This window comes from Tachyglossus aculeatus, chromosome 7 (genome assembly GCF_015852505.1).
Source record: "Tachyglossus aculeatus isolate mTacAcu1 chromosome 7, mTacAcu1.pri, whole genome shotgun sequence".
NCBI lineage: Eukaryota > Metazoa > Chordata > Mammalia > Monotremata > Tachyglossidae > Tachyglossus > Tachyglossus aculeatus.
The window spans coordinates 771,435-792,788 of NC_052072.1; the positions used below are offsets into that span (position 1 = coordinate 771,435).

A 21,354-nucleotide genomic window follows, 5' to 3' on the forward strand; every position below is an offset into this window, starting at 1 on the left:
TGCACATAGCAAGCGCTCAATAAATACGATTGATGATGATGATGATGATTAAGCACTTGGAAAGTACGATTTGGCGACAGACACAATCCCTACCCAACAACGGGCTCACAGTCTAGAAGGGGGGAGACAGACAAGAAAACACCCACAACCTCTGACACCCAAACCCATGCTTTTCCACTAAGCCAAGGTGGACCTGAGTTCTAATCCTAGCTCCGCTGTTTGTCCGCTGGGTGACCTTGGCCAAGTCGCTTCAGTTTCCTGGGCCTCAGTTCCCTCACCTGTAAAATGGGGATGAAGACTGTGAGTCCCATGTGGGACAATGACTATATCCAACCTGATCTCCATGTGTCCATCCCAGCACTTAGTAGAGTGCATGGCACATTATAATAATAATAATGGCATTTATTAAGCACTTACTATGTGCAAAGCCCTGTTCTAAGCGCTGGGGAGGTTACAAGGTGATCAGACTGTCCCACGGGGAGCTCACAGTCTTAATCCCCATTTTACAGATGAGGTAACTGAGGCACAGAGAAGTTAAGTGACTTGCCCAAAGTCACACAGCTGACAATTGGCGGAGCGGGATTTGAACCCACGACCTCTGACTCCACAGCCCGTGCTCTTTCCATTGAGCCACGCTGCTTCTCGTGTAATTTTTTTAAAATTTATCTATCCATTTATTTATATTATTCATTTATATTAATGTCTGTCCCCCCCTTTAGACTGTGAGTTCATTATGGGAAGGGAATGTCACTGATTATTGCTGTATTGTACTTTTCCAAGTGCTTAATACAGTGCTCTGCACACAGTAAGTGCTTAATAAATACAATTGAATGAATGAATAAATGAATCTCTGGGCCTCAGTTCCCTCATCTTTAAAATGGGGATTGAGACTGTGATGAAACATGGGACAGGGACCGTGTCCAACCTGATTTGCTTGTATCTACCCTAAATGCTTAGTACAGTGCCTGGCACATAGTAAGTGCTTAACAAATGCCATAATAATAATAATAATGATAAGTATTAATAATAATAATTAATATGATTGAATAAAAATAATAATAGTGCTTGTGAAGCGCTTACTGTGTCCCAAGCAGCGTGGCTCAGTGGAAAGAGCCCGGGCTTTGGAGACAGAGGTCGTGGGTTCGAATCCCAGCTCTGCCACTTGTCAGCTGTGTGACTTTGGGCAAGTCACTTCACTTCTCTGGGCCTCAGTTCCTTCATCTGTAAAATGGGGATTAAGACTGTGAGCCCCACGTGGGACAACCTGATCACCTTCGGAGAAGCAGCATGGCTCAGTGGAAAGAGCCTGGGCTTTCGAGTCAGAGGTCGTGGGTTCAAATCCCAGCTCTGCCACTTGTCAGCTGTGTGACTTTGGGCAAGTCACTTCACTTCACTGGGCCTCAGTTCCTTCATCTGTAAAATGGGGATTAAGACTGTGAGCCCCACGTGGGACAACCTGATCACCTTCGGAGAAGCAGCGTGGCTCAGTGGAAAGAGCCTGGGCTTTCGAGTCAGAGGTCGTGGGTTCAAATCCCAGCTCTGCCACTTGTCAGCTGTATGACTTTGGGCAAGTCACTTAACTTCTCTGGGCCTCAGTTCCTTCATCTGTAAAATGGGGATTAAGACTGTGAGCCCCACATGGGACAACCTGATCACCCTGTATCCCCCCAGCGCTTAGAACAGTGCTTTGCACATAGTAAGCGCTTAATAAATGTTAAAAAAAAGCATCATCATCATCAATCGTATTTATTGAGCGCTTACTGTGTGCAGAGCACTGTACTAAGCGCTTGGGAAGTACAAGTTGGCAACATATAGAGACAGTCCCTACCCAACAGTGGGCTCACAGTCTAAAAGGGGGAGACAGAGAACAAAACCAAACATACTAACAAAATAAAATAAATAGAATAGATATGTACAAGTAAAATAAATAAATAAATAGAGTAACAAATATATATACATATATACAGGTGCAGTGGGGAAGGGAAGGAGGTAAGATGGGGGGATGGAGAGGGGGGCGAGGGGGAGAGGAAGGAAGGGGCTCAGTCTGGGAAGGCCTCCTGGAGGAGGTGAGCTCTCAGCAGGGCCTTGAAGGGAGGAAGAGAGCTAGCTTGGCGGGTGGGCAGAGGGATTGGGGGCATTCCAGGCCTGGGGGAGGACGTGGGCCGGGGGTCGATGGCGGGACAGGCGAGAACGAGGTACGGTGAGGCGCTGGGAGGGATACGGGTGACCAGGTTGTCTCACGTGGGGCTCACAGTCTTAATCCCCATTTTACAGATGAGGGAACTGAGGCCCAGAGAAGTGAAGTGACTTTCCCAAAGTCACACAGCTGCCAAGTGGCGGAGGTGCATCAGAACCCACAACCTCTGACTCCCAAGCCCGGGCTCTTTCCACTAAGCCACGCTGCTTCGCAACGAACGTAGTAAGCGCTCAACCAAGACCGTTGTTGTTCTTATTTATTAGGTGCATCAAGCCGAACGAGCAGAAGGCAGCCCACGTGTTCAGCACGGCGCTGGTGGGCCACCAGATCCGCTACCTGGGCCTGCTGGAGAACGTGCGAGTCCGCAGAGCCGGCTACGCCTTCCGCCAGCCCTACCAGCCCTGCCTCCACCGCTACAAGATGCTCTGCCCGCAGACCTGGCCCCACTGGCCAGGCCCCGCCAGGTACCCGCCGCCCCGCCACCGCTCAGCGGGCCGGGCCTCCATCCTCCGCCCGTTCATCCGTTCGTATTTACTGAGCGCTTACTGCGGGCGAAGCACTGCTCTTGGTGCAGCTTTGAGAAAAGCTTTGAGAGAGCTTGGCTCTGCTGAGAGCTCACCTCCTCCAGGAGGCCTTCCCAGACTGAGCCCCTTCCTTCCTCTCCCCCTCGTCCCCCTCTCCATCCCCCCCATCTTACCTCCTTCCCTTCCCCACAGCACCTGTATATATGCATATATGGTTGTACATATTTATTACTCTATTTATTTATTTATTTATTTATTTTATTTGTACATATCTATTCTATTTCTTTTATTTTGTTAGTATGTTTGGTTTTGTTCTCTGTCTCCCCCTTTTAGACTGTGAGCCCACTGTTGGGTAGGGACTGTCTCTATATGTTGCCAATTTGTACTTCCCAAGCGCTTAGTACAGTGCTCTGCACATAGTAAGCGCTCAGTAAATACGATTGATTGATTGATTGATTGATTTGAGAAGCAGCGTCGCTCAGTGGAAAGAGCCCGGGCTTTGGAGTCAGAGGTCATCGGTTCAAATGCCGGCTCCGCCGATTATCAGCTGGGTGACTTTGGGCAAGTCACTTCTCTGGGCCTCAGTTCCCTCATCTGTAAAATGGGGATTAAGACTGGGAGCCCCCCCCGTGGGACAGCCTGATCACCCTAGCGCTTAGAACAGTGCTTTGCACATAGTAAGTGCTTAATAAATGCCATCATAAAAAAAGCAAAAGGAGCTAAGTCAGTACGATGCAGAAGGGAGTGGGAGGTGAGAAAAAGTGAGGCTTAATCTGGGAAGGGCTCTTGGAGGAGATGGGCCTTCAGTAAGACTTTGAAGAGGGGGAATGTCATCATAGGGCTGAACAAATGATGATGATGATGATGGTATTTGTTAAGCGCTTACTATGTGCCAGCACTGTTCTAAACGCTGGGGGGATACAAGGTGATCAGGTTGTCCCATGTGGGGCTCATAGTCTTAATCCCCCTTTTCCAGATGAGGCAACTGAGGCCCAGAGAAGTGAAATGACTTGCCCAAAGTCACACAGCTGACAAGTGGCAGATCCAGGATTAGAATCAATCAATCAATCATATTTATTGAGCGCTTACTGTGTGCAGAGCACTGTACTAAGTGCTTGGGAAGTACAAGTTGGCAACATATAGAACATTAGAACCCACGACCTCTGACTCCCAAGCCCGTCCTCTTTCTACTGTGCCACGCTGCTTCTCTAGCCACGAGCAAATGCCATAAGAAAAAAGATCCAGTCATTTCCCATCCGATCTGGTGTCACTTCTGGTCATTTCCAGTCAGATCCACTCAGTTCCAGTAATTTCCTGTCTTAGCCGGTCAGATTCTGATCAATTCCGGTCATTTCCTATCAGATTTGGCCATTGCCCGCTCGACTCCGTCCATTCCGGCCGGTCCCCACCAGATGCCCGAACCCCCCGAACTGAATGTGGGGGGAAGTGAGATGGGAGGGCTGGGTGAGCCGCCCCCCGGGCCACCCGCCCGCCGCCATCGGGGGGAGGGGGACGGGTGCCCGGGTGGAGACGACCCCTCGGTGTCTGCTCGCAGGGAGGGTGTGGAGAGGCTGGTCAGCCTGCTGCAGATCCCCCCGGACGAATACTCCTTCGGGCGATCCAAGATCTTCATCCGCAACCCGAGGACGGTAGGAGCTCAGCTCGAGCCCCCCGGGGTCCCCTGCCCTGTGAGCCCTAACTCTGAGTCCTTCTCCACCCCACACTGGGGTCCTCCCCCAGGGAGTCCCAGCCTTGCTGTGCGGGGTGGGCTCGTGGGTGGGTGGTCCAGGGGTGGCGGGTGCCAGGGCTGGTCCTCAGCGCCGCTGTGTGCCCGCCCCTGCAGCTGTTTGAGCTGGAGGCCCTGCGGAGGCGGAGGCTGGAGGACCTGGCGACGCTGGTGCAGAAGGTCTACCGTGGTTGGAGATGCCGTCTGCGCTTCCTGCTCCTCAGGGCCAGCCAGATCCTCATCGCCGCCTGGTTCCGGCGCTACGCGGTGAGCCGGGGGGCCAGGGGTGGGATGGAGGGAGCCCAGCGGGAATACCGACCAACAGCCCCGCGCCACCGGGGCGGCTGTCCTTTCTGCTCACAGCTCACTGACCAATGGCCCGGTGGGACAGGTTGGTCCCGGCCGACCTGCTCAGTGCTCGCCAAGCGATGGCTCGGAAGGATGGGGTGGGGGTGTCCTCTCTGTTCAGTGCTCCCCGACGAACAGTTCGGCAGGACGGGGTTGGGGTGCTCAATGAGCAACGGCCTAGTGGGACAGGGCAGGGGCATCCTACCCGCTCCGTGCTCACCGAGCAGCAGCCTGGCAGGACAGGGTGGGTAGTCCGAAGGTGCCATGTCTCCCGCTGGATCCCTGAGGCCCAGTGGGGGAGGTTTGGCTCCTTTCTGGGTGACCCGAGAGGAGCGGACAGCCCCGGGGTCAGGCTGGGAGCCGGAGCAGGTTGGGTTTGAGCAGGGACGGGACGGCCGGACACAGGACATGGGGCTGGACAGAGGACACAGGAAGGGGCGGACGGGGCTGATGTACAATGGCTGGTCCCCGAATCCCCCTGAGCCAGGGGCTACCGGGCACTGGAGGGCTACAGTTCAGAACAAACATCTACCCACTCTATTGGACTCTTCAAAGTGCTTAATAATAATAATGGTATTTGTTAAGCGCTTACTCTCTGCCAAGCACAGTTCTAAGCACTGGGGTAGATACAAGGTAATCAGGTTATCCCATGTGGGGCTCACAGTCTTCATCCCCATTTTGCACATGAGGTAACTGAGGCACAGAGAAGTGAAATGACTTGCCCAAGGTCACACATCTGACAAGTGGCAGAGCCGGGATTAGAACCCACGACCTCTGACTCCCAAGCCCGGGCTCTTTCATTCATTCATTCATTCCTTCAATCGTATTTATTGAGCGCTTACTGTGTGCAGAGCACTGGACTAAGCACTTGGGAAGTCCAAGTTGGCAACATGTAGAGACGGGCCCTACCCAACAGCGGGCTCACAGTCTAGAAGGGGGAGACAGAGAACAAAACAAAACATATTAACAAAATAAAATAAATAGAATATGTACAAATAAAATAAAAAGAGTAATAAATACAAACATGTATACATATATACAGGTGCTCTGGGGAGGGGAAAGAGGTAAGGCGGGCGGGGGGGATGTGTACAGTGCTCTGCACATAGTAAGCGCTCAATAAATACGATTGATTGATTGATTGAATGACCATCAGTAGAAATAAAATGCAAGGTCACCTCCCCTAAGGATCTTACTGTTCATTCATTCATTCATTCAGTCGTATTTATTGAGCACTTACTGTGTGCGGTTTCCATTAAGCCACACTACTGTACTTAGTACAGTGCTCGGCACACATCCGTGATGGATCCTTTTACTCTAATTAATTTTTACTCTATTTATTTTTTTATTTTATTTGTACATATCTATTCTATTTATTTTATTTTGTTAGTATGTTTGGTTTTGTTCTCTGTCTCCCCCTTTTAGACTGTGAGCCCACTGTTGGGTAGGGACTGTCTCTATATGTTGCCAATTTGTACTTCCCAAGCGCTTAGTACAGTGCTCTGCACATAGTAAGTGCTCAATAAATACGATTGATGATGATGATGGATCCCTGGGGGAGAGTCAGGGACAGGGAGAGGAGAGGTGGGGTTCTGGAATGGTCCGTCACCGAGGGGAGGGTCAGGGATGGAGAGGAGATAGTCAGGGGGGTGGGTTGGTCTGTGCTGATCACTGCATGAGTCCAGATTGCATCTATGTTGCAAGAAAGACTTTATATTTGCACCTCTCCCTCCCTGACTCTCCCCTGGTGACCCAGCTCAGACGTCGGTCCACGGGACCGTCCGAACCCCTCCGGCCTCGGCGGTGTTTGCGGGCCGCCCGGCTCCCCGTGGGGTCCGACTCCTGCACCCCCTTACCATTCTGGGGGAGACACGTTTCCTGCCGTTTTACTCCCTGTGGTGCCGAGCAGAAACCCGACTGGTGAAGGGGGTCGCCGGAGGGTGGGTAGGGGGCCGGCAGGCGGCCGGGGCGGGGAGCCCATCTGCACCCCAGACGAGGCCACGAGCTCCACTTTCCTCCTGCAGCAACAGAAGAAGTTTCAGCGCATCAAGAGCTCGGCCATCGTGATCCAGTCGTACACCAGGGGGTGGCAGGTGACTTTGGGCCCCCCCACCCAAAAGTGGGGTTCGGGGTGGCTGACCTGGGGACGTTCCAGCCGGACCCCTCCCCTACACACACTGGACCGCTGACTTGGCGGCCAGACGGCTGACGGCAGGCCTTTCCCTGGCTGTGGCCGCAGGCCTTGATGTCATTTGGAGGGGGGTGTTTAGCCGGGGTCCTCTTGGGACTAGCGCTGGGCTGGGCACCTCATGGGGAAGAGGAAGGCTGAAGCCAGTCGCAAGCGCCCTGCCCTCACGGGGCTTCCAGCCTAATGTGCTGCCTGCTGGGTGCTCCCCCGGCTCTGTGCTCTCCCCTCTCCACTCCCCCGTTCTCTGTCCTCTGCTCTCCTGCAATCCGCCCTGCGCTCTCCCCCTCTTCCCTCTCCGCCCTCCTTCTTGCTCTCCCCGCCGTCCAGGCCCGGAAGCTGCTCTGCCAACTGAAGCACCACAAACGTTGCGAGGAAGCCGTCACCAAGATTGCCGCCTTCTGGCGCGGGACCCAGGTGGGCTGACTTCTGGCGTGACCGCGAGGCCTTGCGGGGGGACGGGGATGCCTGCTCCCCGCAACCGCCGTCCCGCTGCTACCTGTCACCACCCCGGTCAGTCTCAGCCTCCGTCCGCCCACCCGCGCCTGTGTCTCTCTCGGCCGCTGGCCACCTTGGGCCTCTCAGCCTTCATCATGACTTCTCTCTGTCTCCTTTCCCACCCAACGATGGGGGCGGAGGGGGCCGTGGGACGATAGGAAGTGACCAGGGACAGGCCCTCCCTCCTACTTGGAGACCCCACGGCTGCTGGAGCCTGTGGGCCCCCAGGGCCAGTGGCATGACGTGGATAGATAATAATAGTGCCATTTATTAAGCACTTACTATGTGCAAAGCACTGTTCTAAGCGCTGGCAATAGATGCCCGACCCTGGAAGTCAGAAGGTCATGGGTTCTAATTCCGGCTCCACCACTTGTCTACTGTGTGTGGCCTTGGTCAAGTCACTGGACTTTTCTGGGCTTCTGTTCCCTCGTTTGTCAAATGGGGACGGAGACCGTGAGCCCCACGTGGGACAGGGATGGTGTCCAACCTGATTTGCTGGTAATAATAATAATCGTGATGATATTTGTTAAGGCTTACTATGTGGGAAGCACTGTTCTAAGCGTTGGGGTAGATAACAAGGTTATCAGACTGTCCCCCGTGGGGCTCACAGTCTTCATCCCCATTTTACAGATGAGGTTGCTGAGGCACAGAGAAGTGAAGTGGCTTACCCAAAGTCACACAGCTGACAAGTGGCGGATCTGGGATTAGAGCCCACGACCTCCGACTCCCAAGCCCGTGCTCTTTCCACTAAGCCATACTGCTTCCCAGCGCTTAGTACGGTGCTTACCGCAGTTATTTTAATAGCACAGTTATTATTAGTACCATTATTATTAAACGCACTGGACTGTGGGTGGATCCAGGCTTGCCGGCCTCTGCTCATCGATGAAGGCCCAAACCGATCCGGCTCCTGCCAGCCCCGACCCACGGAAATCCCGTGTCCGCTCTGCCTCCTTGCTTAGAGCCCGGCTCCGAGGCCGCCGTCCCCTTCCCACAGGACCATTGACTCCCCCCCCCCCCCCCCCACCTTGGGTGTCCAGCCCTACCCCCCACCCTCTCCCCACCCCACGGCAGAATTCCCCGTCCGAATAGCAAAGAGGCCGGCATGGTCTTGTCTGAGCTGAAACAGAAAATCCTGCTCAGCTGGGCTAGGCTGGGGGCCGCCAAAGAATTCCAGGAATTCCCATGTCAGCGCTTTGTTTTCAGGAAGCGAGTCCTTCTGAAATTCCCGCTAATCCCCGGGCCACAGGGCTGGGCTGTGTGAACGCCAACGGCCCCCCGACCCCGGGAACTGGATTTTACCTGTTTTGTTCCTCGTGGCCAGAGCTCGTCTAGTCCCACCCAGGGGGCATCTTCTCCCCGGCCTCCTTCCCTTCAACCTGGAAGGAAATCGGCCGGGGCCCTCTCCAAAAGCACGGCCCAAGGCTGGGGTGGATCCTGGGGTGTTAGCCCAGGCGGAAGCCAGGGCCAAGCTGGGGTGTGGAGGCCAGGAAGGAGGCCGGGATGAAAGCCAGGGCAAGGACTGGGGAGGAAACGGGGTTGAAGGCCGAGCTGGAGGCAGGGGCGCAAGTCGGGATGGAGCCTAGACCCCGGGGGCCCCAGGGCCACCAGCCCTCCCTCCTCCTACCCACCACCGGCCAGCCTCCCTCCGCCTGCCACCCACCGGCCTCCCGCCTGCAGCCTCCCTCGCCATCTGCCCCAGGCCTGTCTCTCCCACCACGTCCCCCGCCACCCCCCGGGCTGCCCTGACTCATGCTCTGAACCCCTCTAGGCACGGCGGGAACTGAAGCGCTTGCAGGAAGAAGCTCGGTGTAAGCGGGCAGTGGCTGTGATTTGGGCTTTCTGGCTCGGACTGAAGGTACTCGCCCCCCGCCGACGCCGTGCCCCCATGTGGGGAGCCGGCGGGGCCTCGGCCCCTGGGACGGAGGGGCGGGGGGCAGTCCTGCCTCGTGCTAATTGGGTCTGGCTACCTGCCCGCCTGCTTGCCAGCCGCTCCGCCTGGGGATGCCAGCGTGCCACTAACCTGTGTGTGACCCACGAGCCTGCTTGCCCGGCTTTGAGCGACCAGCGCTATGTATTGAGTGCTCACTGGGCTCATTCAAGAGAGGGAGAGAGCCTGGCCTCATTCGAGGGAGGGAGAGATCTCTGGGCTCATTCTAGGGAGGGAGAGACCATCCCAGGTGATTCTAGAGAGGGAGAGAGCCTCCCGCCACATTCTACAGTGGGAGAGATCCCAGACCTGTCCTGGAGAGACAAAAAGCCCTGACTCTGAGAGATCTCTGTTCAGTACAGTGCTTGGCATGTAATAATAATAATGTTGGTATTTGTTAAGCGCTTACTATGTGCCAAGCACTGTTCTAAGCGCTGGGGTGGATACAAGATAGGTTGTCCTATGTAAGGCTCACAGTCTTCATCCCCATTTTACAGATGAGGGAACTGAGGCCCAGAGAAGTTAAGTGACTTGCCCAGAGTCACACAGCGGACAAGTGACAGAGCCGGGATTTGAACCCACAACCTCTGACTCCAAAGCCTGGGCTCTTTCCACAGAGCCACGCTGCTGCTTACATAGTAAGCGCTTTTAGACTGTGAGCCCACTGTTGGGTAGGGACTATCTCTATATGTTGCCAACTTGTACTTCCCTAGCGCTTAGTACAGTGCTCTGCACACTGTAAGCGCTCAATAAATAGGATTGATTGATTAATAAATACCTTCATTACTGTTATTAGCTCTGGCTTGTTCTAGAGACGGAGAGCGCTCTGGGCTCATTCTAGAGAGAGGCAGAGCTTGGGCCTGTTCTGGAGAGGGACAGATTCTGGGGTCAATCTGGAGAGGGAGACATCCGGGGATCCCTGGCTTATTCTAGAGAGGGAGAGATCAACTCTAGAGAGTGAGAGAAGCAGCGTGGCTCAGTGGAAAGAGCCCGGGCTTGGAGTCAGAGGTCATGGGTTTGAATCCCGGCTCTGCCACTTGTCAGCTGTGTGACCTTGGGGAAGCCACTTAACTTCTCTGTGCTTCAGTTACCTCATCTGGAAAATGGGGATTAAGACTGTGAGTCCCCGGTAGGACAACCTGATCACCTTGTATCCCCCCCAGCGCTTAGAACAGTGCTTCACACATAGTAAGCGCTTAACAAACACCATCATTATTATTATTGTTACCTGACTTATTCAAGAGAAGGGTCTGCCCCTGGCTCATTCTAAGAAAGAGATTCCAGGCTTATTTTGGAGAGAGTTGTTTTCAATGGTATTTAAGCGCTTACTATGTATCAAACACTAAGCACTGGGGTAGATTCAAGTTAATTAATTCAGACCCAGTCCCCGTCTCACGTGGGGCTCACAGTCAGAGTAGGAGAGAGAACAGGGATTGAGATTCTGGTCTCGTTCTGGAGAGGAAGACATCCGGACTTGTTCTGGAGAGGGAGACATTCCGAGCTCGTTCTAGAGAGGAAGACATCCTGGGCTCGTTCTGGAGAGGGAGACAATCCTGGACCTGTTCTGGAGAAGGAGAGACTCAGGGCTCATTCTAGAGAAGGAGACGTCCTGAGCTTGTTCTGGAGAGGGAGACATCCCAGGCTCGTTCTAGAGAGGGAGACATCCCAGTCTCATTCTAGAGAAGGAGAGATCCCGGACAGGTCCTTCCGTTTGAGCGACTGCTGGCGGGGTCTCATCATCATCATCATCAATCGTATTTATTGAGCGCTTACTGTGTGCAGAGCACTGTACTAAGCGCTTGGGAAGTACAAGTTGGCAACATATAGAGACAGTCCCTACCCAACAGTGGGCTCACAGTCTCAGACGATCAGCTCTTGGCCTGGGCTCTCGGGGGACCGCGTCCCCTTCAGAGGGAAGAGACGGATTTGGCCGGAGCCCCCAAGGTCTGACACCACCAGGGGCCAGGCGGGAGGGCCCCATCCCGAGCCAAGAGGGACACCCCGCGGCCCCGGACGATGGCGGCCTGGTACTGGACTGGCCCGGACCCTTGGACCTCCTCCTTCACCAGCGCTGACCCCCATCTCGCTCAAAACTCAACTCCAAAACCCATGGCCACCCTGCCCAGACGGTCCCCGGCTCAGTCCGGCTCCCCCAGCTCTACCCGCTTTGAGGAGGCCACCGGTCCTGCCCGTTTCCCCCCCGGGCAGCTCCCGCAGCCCCACCGGCCCAGAACCCGGCCCCCTCAGGAACTGGACATCCACCGGACCCCTACCCTCAGGGTTCGGGATGGACCTCCCCTAACCACAACACCCCTGACTCTCCCCCCAGAGACGGACGCTTATCTGTGAACCCGTCTAAACCCCTCTGAGCCCCGCCGATATTTCCGGCCGCCTGATTTCTGGACCGGACATAAAAAATTTTGGCTCCAGCAAATCTACCCGGGTATTAAATATCAGAGCAATTCAAAGGTCATCAGCAGAGCGTGGCTTCTTCGGACACCGCTTGGACCCCAGTGCCCTATGGCCTTGCCCCAAGGGGGGACTGGAATTGATCTGTTCCTCCCAGAATCCCTCAACTCCCACGAGCCTCTCCCCAGGCCGTGGGAGCGCTGACACCCGGCCCCGGGACGTTTTTTATTTTTCTTCTGTCAGGTCCGCAGGGAGTACAGGAAGTTCTTCCGAGCCTACGCCGGAAAGAAAATTGCGGAGTTCATCCTGCAGAGAATCGTAAGTTCAGGCCCGTCGCAAGATGGGGCCTGTTGGGATGGGCTGCCAGGCCCCAGGGTGGCATGGCGGGCAGCAGGTTTGGGAGGGCATGGGTGGCGTTGTGCCAGTCACCAGTCCTGGCGTCTACTGGCCTCTCCGAGGGACGCCATCAGCCCTAGCCCATCCACTAGTCAATTGTCACCTAATTCTTAGAAGAATCAGATGCCTGTCTCGCCCGTTAGACTGCAGGCTGCTTGCGGGCGGGGAACCCTTGGTTATTCTGTTCTTCCCAAGCGCCCAGTATGGCACACCACCCCGAGTGGGCACTCAGTAAATCCCCTGAGCGCTTGCTGAGGGTGAGGGTCTGCACTAAGCAGGTGAGAGAAGGCAGTGGTAGCAGACATGCGTTCATGGCGTACTGGCTGTGTGATCTTGGGAAAATCACTTCACTTCTCTGTGCCTCAGTTTCCTCATCTATAAAACAGGGATTTTGAGCCCCATGTGGGGCAAGGACTGTGTCCAACCTGGTTAGCTTGTATATACCCCAGCGGTTAGAACAGTGCCTGGCACATAGTAAACACTTAAAAAATACCACAATTATTATTATTATGTGTTCCCTGCCCTGTGCCAGCACTCAGTGCTTGGCGCATAGTAAGCACTTAACAGATACCACAACGTTATTATTATTATTATGCATATAACTATTATTTGCACTTAACAAATACCACAATTTTATTATATTATGATGATGATCAATCAATCAATCAATCGTATTTATTTAGCGCTTACTATGTGCAGAGCACTGTACTAAGCTCTTGGGAAGTACAAATTGGCAACATATAGAGACAGTCCCTACCCAACAGTGGACTCACAGTCTAAAAGGGGGAGACAGAGAACAAAACCAAACATACTAACAAAATAAAATAAATAGAATAGATATGTACAAGTAAAATAAATAAATAAATAGAGTAATAAATATGTACAAACATATATACATATATACAGGTGCTGTGGGGAAGGGAAGGAGGTAAGATGGGGGGATGATGCATTGATGATGATGCATTCCCTGCCCTATCCCAGCACGTAGGACAGTGCCTGGCACATAGTAAGCACTTAACAAATACCATGATAATTATGATGATTATTATGCAGGAGATGGTAGGATCCTCAGGTGTAGGCATGGGTGGCCCAGTGCCTGGAAGGGGGCTCCAGGGAGCGGAGGGATGGTGGCGGGTGGAGCCCGGGATCTGGAGGAGGGTTGAGGGGGGCGCATGGGGGGACGGGGAAGGCGGTCCTCCCCGCCAAGTATTTCAGTCATGGAATGAAGAGCTGCCCTCCTGTCCAATGCAGATCCAAAAATACTTCCTGGAAATGAAGGCTAAGATGCCTTCCTTGTCTCCGATAGACAAGAACTGGCCCGCGAGACCCTACCTCTTCCTGGAGGCCACGCACACCGAGCTCAAGAGAATCTTCCACCTGTGGAGGGTGGGCGAGCCATCGGGGAGAGGGCTGGGGGAGCGGGAATGGGCCCGGTGGGATCTCCCGGAGGGTGGAGGGAAAGGGGCCTGGCTGGGACCCTGAGCTTGCTTTCTACTGACTCCGTAGGGCTTAGCGTAGGGCCCTGCATGCAGTAAGTGCTCAAAAAGTACCAGCGACTGATGGACTGATTTTGGAAGCTTGGGATTTCCATTCGAGGCAGCCCCCTGTAGCAGCCTATCCCAGAGAAGGCTTATAAGGCAACCTCGCCTTCCCTTAACTTGGGCTTGGTGTTCTCCCCATTCAGGGGGTAGTGGGGAGTGAGGGATACCCAGCATTGTGCAGGGTACCTGCCATGTGCAGAGCGTTGTATTGAGTGCCTGCTGGGTCCAAAGCAGATACTGTGTGCAGAGCACTGTGTTGGCCATCTGCTGTGGGCTGAGTGCTGTACTGGGCACCTAATGGGGGCAGAGCGCTCTACTGGGCATCTAGTGAGCTCAGAGCAGATACTGTGTGCAGAGCACTGTTCTGGGCATCAGTCGCGGGCAGAGCGCTGTGCTGTACTGGACACCTACTTTGCGACGACTAACTGGTCGTGTGGTCCTTGCTCTGTATCGTCCGTCCTTCCGTCGGATTCTGGCAGTGTAAGAAGCACCGCGGCCAGTTCACGGAGCAGCAGAAGCTGGTCTACGAGGAGAAGCTGGAAGCCAGCCAACTCTTCAAGGACAAGAAAGCTCTGTACCCAGCCAGGTGAGCACCGGCCCAGGCCTGCCCCACGTGGGGACCCCCCTGCCCCTGCCACTCAGTTGCCCTGCGGCCAGGTTGAGCGGGCAGTGGGCAAACTGGCCTGTCAGGCGGCCGTCGAGATGGTAGTTCATCCCCTCGGGCTCAGGCCATGCGGACACTGGGATGCCTGGGGGCATACAGGGAGACAGAGTCAGGCCCAGCGGGGAGAGCCACCGGCATGGCCGCGGGGACACTTGCCAGTCACTCATCTGTCCATCCATCCCCTTGCCCACGTGGGGATGTGGTCAGCCGCCCACCACAGTGTCCCCTACCCCGCCGTCCGGCCAGACACCATGGGGGGCTAGAGCTGCTGCAGTGTGCAGAGCATGGGCCCCGAAGCCAAAAGGACTTGGGTTCTAATACCACCTCTGCCCCTTCTATCTCTCTCTCTCTCTGCCCACTCCTGTTGTGCTGGTCCAGCGTGGGGAGGCCGTTCCAGGGATCCTACTTGGAGATGGGCAAGAACCCCAAGTACAAGAAGCTCCAGGAGGCGGTGGAAGAGAAGATCATCATCGCCCAAGTCGTCAGCAAGATCAACCGAGCCAACGGCAAGGTCCGACCGACCGGCCGACCCGCGGCCGAGCGGGGCTGGGCGCGGGAGTGGGCGTCCTAGGCCTCGGGTGGTGGACTGGGCATCCCGGGTACCGGGCGATGGACTGAGTGCCCTGGGGGCTGGACTGGATACCCTGGGCACCGAGTGGTGTGCTGCGTGCCCCAGGTCCCAGGTGGTGGCCGGGACACCCTCCTAGCCTGACCTGGGAGGAACAGGTGGTTGGCCTGCCACCATCATTCATTCAATCGTATTTATTGAGCGCTTACTGTGTGCAGAGCACTGTACTAAGAGCTTGGGAAGTACAAGTTGGCAACATATAGAGACGGGCCCTAACCAACAATGGGCTCACAGTCTAGAAGGGAGAGACAGAGAACAAAACAAAACATGTGGACAGGTGTCAAAAGTCATCAGAATAAATAGAAATAAAGCTAGATGCATATCATTAACAGAATAAATAAAATAGTAGATATGTACACAGAACAGTTGTAATGTGCCCGTTTGAGCATGGCAGAGCGAGGCCCGTCTCCCTACCCTACCCAGGGGCCACCCAGAGGTGCCCGGTGTCCAGCCCTCCGAGCCACCGGGCACCAGTCCGGGGTGTGTGGAAAACCAGTGTGGTTCTGGCTTCTGGTCCCTCTCCCCTCGTTCGCCGGTGGGACCCTGCTGGGGGCGGGGGTAGCGGCCGGCGTTCCCCGCGGGGGCCGGTCTGAGCGAGGTCCGTCCGGGGTCTCCAGGGCAGTTCGAGGATCTTCCTGCTGACCAGCGACCACGTGGTCCTGGCCGACCACAAGTCCGGCCACATCAAGGCCGAGGTCCCTCTGGGCGACGTCACCAAGGTGTCCGTGAGCTCCCAGAACGATGGCTTCTTCGCCGTCCACCTGAAGGAGGTGCCGGCCGGGTCGGGGGGTGGGGGGCCGGGGGTTGGGGGCATGGGGGGGTCAGCGAAGGGGTGGGAAGCTTGGGGAGTGGGACGTGCCCAGGACGCTGGGTTGGGACTGCTTGGCTTCTCGGGGCCTCTGCCCCCATTCTGGTCCTGGCGCTGCCTCCTAGGCAGCCCCCCTCAACTCGTGTGACGGTCAATCAATCAATCAATCAATCAATCAATCGTATTTATTGAGCACTTACTATGTGCAGAGCACTGTACTAAGCGCTTGGGAAGTACAAGTTGGCAACACATAGAGACAGTCCCTACCCAACAGTGGGCTCACAGTCTAAAAGGGGGAGACAGAGAACAGAACCAAACATACCAACAAAATAAAATAAATAGGATAGAAATGTACAAGTAAGATAAATAAATAAATAAATAAATAGAGTAATAAATATGTACAACCATATCAATCGTATTTATTTACTATGTGCAGAGCACTGTACTAAGCGCTTGGGAAGTACAAATTGGCAACATATAGAGACAGTCCCTACCCAACAGTGGGCTCATCCATCAACTCTGGATGACGGTCTGACCTCGTGCTTCCTCCGGCCCAGGGCTCCGGCGCGGCCGGCAAGGGCGACTTCCTGTTGAGCAGCGACCACCTGATCGAGACGGCCACGCAGCTGTACCGGGCCACCCTGAGCCAGACTGACCAGCCGCTCCACATCCAGATCTCGGACGAGTACGCCCGCTCCCCTCCCCGCCTCTCCCCACCCCTACCCCCCATGGCCCCGGTGACCGTCCACGGCTCGTGGGCAGGCACGGTCAGCCTGGTCGCGACGCGTGAGTCCGTCCGGTGTCCTGGGGCGCCCAGGCCGGTGGGGATCCGGAGGGAACGGGCACCGGCTACGGGCCTAGGGGTGGCGGGCACGTGGGCGAGCCCGCGGGGGCCCAGGGGCAGCACCCAAGGTGGGTAAAGGGGCAGAGGAGCGTGGACGGCCGAGGTGTGGAGCGGGACTCCCGGGAACCTCACAGCGGAAAAGTCCTCCAACACCCAAAGATCATCATCATCATCAATCGTATTTATTGAGCGCTTACTGTGTGCAGAGCACTGTACTAAGCGCTTGGGAAGTACAAGTTGGCAACATATAGAGACAGTCCCTACCCAACAGTGGGCTCACAGTCTAAAAGATGGCGGCCACTCCCGGGAGGCCCTCCCACGGTGGCTTAGTCAGTCAATTGTATTTATTGAGTGCTTACTTTGTGCAGAGCACTGTACTAAGCACTTGGGAGAGTACAGTGTTTAGTAGATAGAGCCCAGGTCTGGGAATCAGAAGGACCTGGGTGTGGCTTAGTGGAAAGAGCCTGGGCTTGGGAGTCCGAGGTTGTGGGTTCTAATTCCGGCTCGCCACTTATCGGCTGTGTGACTTTGGGCAAGTCGCTTCACTTCTCTGTGCCTCAGTTACCTCATCTCTAAAATGGGGATTAAGACTGTGAGCCCCATGTGGGACAATCTGATAACCTTATATCTACCCCAGCGCTTAGAACAGTGCTTGGCACATAGTAAGCGCTTGACAAATACCGTCATTATTAGTCTCAGCTCTGCCATGTGTCTCCTGTGTGACCTAGAGCAAGTCACTTCACTTCTCTGGGCCTCAGTTCCCTCGTCTGTAAAATGGGGATGAAGTCTGTGAGCCCCTTGTGGGACAGGGACTGTGTTCAACCTGATTAGTTTGTATCAACGGTGCTTAGAAGAGTGCCTGGCATGTAGTAAGTGCTTAACAAACCCTATCATTATTATTATTACTATTATTATTATTATTACACGTCCACCATGGGGGAACACCGTGCGGGAGGCCCCCAATAAGAATAATTGTAGTATTTCTTAAGTGCTTACTGTGTGCCAAGCACTGTACTAAGCACAGGGGGGAGATACCAGATCATCGGGTCGGATGTAGTCCCTGCCCGCCACAAGGCTCATAGTCTAAGAGGGAGAGAACGGGTGTTCAATCCCCATTTTACAGGCGAGAAGACTGAGGTGCCGAGAAGTCAAGGGACTTGCCTGAGTTCGCGCCACGGGCAAAGGGTGGAGTCCGGATTAGAACCCAGGTCCCCTGACTCCCAGGCCATCGGGGGCCACATTGCAGGGGGCGGTCCTGGGCATCTCCTGCGTGCAGGGCTGTACTGGGTGTCCACCGTATGGCGTGCAGCCCTGGGTGCCTCCTGAATGTAGAGAGCTGAACTGTTGATGATAAAACGATGCTGGCCCTCACTGTAGGACCTCGGACAAGTCATTTAACCTCTCTGTGCCTCCATTGCCCCTTCTGCAGCAATAGGGGAAAGTAAATCTCTTTTCCTCCCTCCCTCCCTTCAGTCCCCATCCTCACCTTCCTTGCCCCTTCCCTTGCTCTCTCTCTCTTGCTCCTCCTCCTCTTCTTCCTCTTTCTCCATTCCTCCCTTTCTCCTTCCTTTCTTCCCTCCTCCTTCTGTCCCCTTTGTCCAGAAACGCTCTGGGCATATTACTCCCCTCCTCAAAAACCTCCAATGGCTACCAATCAATCTGCGCATCAGATAGAAACTCCTCACCCTGGACTTCAAGGCTCTCCATCACCTCGCCCCCTCCTACCTCACCTCCCTTCTGTCCTTCTACTGCCCAGCCCGCAACCTCCGCTCCTCCACCGCTAATCTCCTCACTGTACCTCGTTCTCGCCTGTCCCGCCGTCGACCCCCGGCCCACGTCATCCCCCGGGCCTGGAATGCCCTCCCTCTGCCCCTCCGCCAAGCTAGCTCTCTTCCTCCCTTCAAGGCCCTGCTGAGAGCTCACCTCCTCCAGGAGGCCTTCCCATACTGAGCCCCTTCCCTCCTCTCCCCCTCGTCCCCCTCTCCACCCCCCCATCTTACCTCCTTCCCTTCCCCACAGCACCTGTATATATGTATATATGGTTGTACATATTTATTACTCTATTTATTTATTTATTTATTTATTTTACTTGTACATTTCTATCCTATTTATTTTATTTTGTTGGTATGTTTGGTTCTGTTCTCTGTCTCCCCCCTTTTAGACTGTGAGCCCACTGTTGGGTAGGGACTGTCTCTATGTGTTGCCAATTTGTACTTCCCAAGCGCTTAGTACAGTGCTCTGCACATAGTAAGCGCTCAGTAAATACGATTGATTGATTGATTGATTGATTGTCCTCCCTCTCCATCTTTCCCTTCCTCCACTCCCCTTCCTCCGCTGACTCTGTCTCTCTCTGTCTCTGTCTGTCTCCCCTTTCCTCCCTCCATACTCTCCCTCCGGGCCTGGCTTTCTGGCTGTCACACAGATTTCCAATGATTGGTCTCAGCAGCCAACCTCCCCGCCCAAGGCTGGCACTCTGTCCACCCTGAGTGGCAGGGGGACTGTGGGGCCCCGCTGCCGACCTCAGCGGGGCTGACCCCACCGGTGACCCCGGGAGGGACCCCAGCCGACCGTCCCGGGTGGTGACCCCAGCAGATTGTCACCGGTGGTGACCCCGGCGGTGACCCCAGCAGACGGTCCCTGGCGGTGTCCGCAGTGGCAGCTAGGACAGTGACCTCAGTGGACTGTCCCCAGGGGACCCGTCCTGGTGATTACACCAATGATCCCAGCGGCAGACTGACCCTGGCAGAGGCCCCTCGCCGCTGTGGTCTGACCCCAGTGGTGACCCCGGCGGTGACCCCAGCCCTCTGTCCCCAACAGATTCCTGGTCCAGTTCCGGCAGGACAAGGTATGCGTGAAGTTCATTCAGGGCGCCCAGAGGAACGGCGGCGTCCCGACCTGCAGGCGGAGGAACAACCGCCTCCTGGAAGTGGCCGTCCCCTAACCCTCCGCCCGGCCACCCCGGGCTCCGGCCCGGCCCGCGGGGACACCCCACCGCACCAGGGCCGGGCACCCCTTTCGCCTCGTGGAATATTTAACCCTAGAAATACAGCCCTGCCGGCGACAGGGCTGTATTTCTGTGTCCTTCTCCTTCCGTCGCCGGCGAGCCGGCACGTGACTGACCAGTGATTTCCGCTTGTTCATGTAGAGGCCCGCCTTTGGGGCGGGTTTGGCTTCTGGCGCAGACAAAGGCAAGCAGTGCCCCCAAGGCGACGACCAACCCTTACCCCCTTTCCCCGACCGCTGTCCACGCAGCCCTTCCCAAAGATGTCTGCCTGATCGGTTCTTCCCAAAGATGGCTGCCGCTGTGTGACTTCCCAGAGATGGCCGCCCCCAGGGGAGTTCCCACAGATGGCCATCACCAGGGGAGCTCCCAAAGATGCCCATCACTCCAGATCTTCCCAGAGACGGCTGCCACTTTGGGCCTTCTCAAATATGGCTGTCACTGAGAGGTCTCCCTGAGGTGGCTGCCACTTTGGGCTTTTTAAAGAAAGCTGCCGCTAGACGGCTTCCCAGAGGTGGCCACTACCAGGGGAGCTCCCAAAGATGGCCACCGCTACAGGTCTTCCCAAAGATAGCTGCCGCTTTGGGCCTTCTCAGATATGTCTGCCACTATGAGATCTCCCAATGGTGGCTGCCACTTTGGGCCTTCCAAAGATGGCCACCGTCTTGGGCTTTCCCAAAGATGGCCACCGAATCAGGTTTTCCCCAAGGCAGCTACCACTGAAGGCCCTCCCAAAGATGGGCAGCCCTTCGGGCCTTCTCATTTCATGGCCACCACCTTCAGCCTTCTAAAAGACGGCCGCTACTTTGTCTTCCCAAAGATGGCCGTGGCATTGGGACCTCCCAAATATGGCCACCACCATGGGGACTACACAGGGATGACTGCCCCCTCTGAACCCCTAGAAGATGATGGCCAATTCAAGTCCCTCCGAAGATAGTCGGCCCTTCTGGATCTCCCCAAAATGGTTGCTATTTCGGGGACCCACCAAAAAATGGCTGCCAATTTGGGACCACCCCCCCAAAAAATAAACAAAAATTAAAAAATAGCCACCTCTTTGGGACCAAAAAGTGATAGCAGGGCTGAGTCAGAGACTCGCCCCCCCCCCCCCCCAGCTGGCTGGACTCTCAATGGAAAAGCACCCTGGGGGTGGCTCGGGAAGAGGGGAGAGGGTGGGACGGGTGGCCCGATGTTGGATTGGAAGGCAGCCCTGCCAGGTTCAGAATATTCGTTCATTTGTTATCCCACTGAGCAGGAGACAACCCACTGCTGTCTTTGACTTTGGCTCCTCTCACTAACGTGCCACTTGGAGGGAGAGTGTAAGGGGTGCGACAGGCGGGGAGGGAGGGATACAGACAGAGAGAGAGAGAGCATGGGGTGTATAGTAGTTAGCCCATAGTCAATCGTATTTATTGTGTGCTTTTTGTCTACAGAGCACTGTGCTAAGCACTTGGGAGAGGACAATATAACAATAAGTGGACACATTCCCTGCCCTCAACGTGCTTGCGGTCTCACAGAGTGCTCAGTAGATACCACTGATGATGATTGATGAGTGTGAGGAGAAGGGAAGGGGAATGAGGTGAATGGAGGAAGAGAGAGGGTGTGAGGAGAGTGGAGGGGAGAGAGAAGAGAAGGAGGAAGAGGGGTCCGTGTCTGAGCCGGGG

The 21,354-nt window shown here is 55.3% G+C and overlaps 1 protein-coding gene across 1 annotated transcript in view; it reads left to right on the plus strand.

Moving 5' to 3' along the window:
* The window catches only part of MYO1B (myosin IB), a 133,100-nt gene extending 112,021 nt beyond the window's left edge, over nucleotides 1-21,079 (plus strand). The window contains exons 18-30 of the mRNA XM_038749280.1: nucleotides 2,461-2,661; nucleotides 4,277-4,370; nucleotides 4,565-4,714; nucleotides 6,817-6,885; nucleotides 7,308-7,394; nucleotides 9,244-9,330; nucleotides 12,055-12,129; nucleotides 13,459-13,593; nucleotides 14,228-14,334; nucleotides 14,791-14,923; nucleotides 15,658-15,810; nucleotides 16,406-16,533; nucleotides 19,510-21,079. Coding sequence (XP_038605208.1) covers nucleotides 2,461-2,661; nucleotides 4,277-4,370; nucleotides 4,565-4,714; nucleotides 6,817-6,885; nucleotides 7,308-7,394; nucleotides 9,244-9,330; nucleotides 12,055-12,129; nucleotides 13,459-13,593; nucleotides 14,228-14,334; nucleotides 14,791-14,923; nucleotides 15,658-15,810; nucleotides 16,406-16,533; nucleotides 19,510-19,633 — 1,543 coding nt within the window. The 3' untranslated portion in view covers nucleotides 19,634-21,079. The remainder of the gene's footprint in view (nucleotides 1-2,460; nucleotides 2,662-4,276; nucleotides 4,371-4,564; nucleotides 4,715-6,816; nucleotides 6,886-7,307; nucleotides 7,395-9,243; nucleotides 9,331-12,054; nucleotides 12,130-13,458; nucleotides 13,594-14,227; nucleotides 14,335-14,790; nucleotides 14,924-15,657; nucleotides 15,811-16,405; nucleotides 16,534-19,509) is intronic.
* The last annotated feature ends 275 nt before the right edge of the window (nucleotides 21,080-21,354 follow it).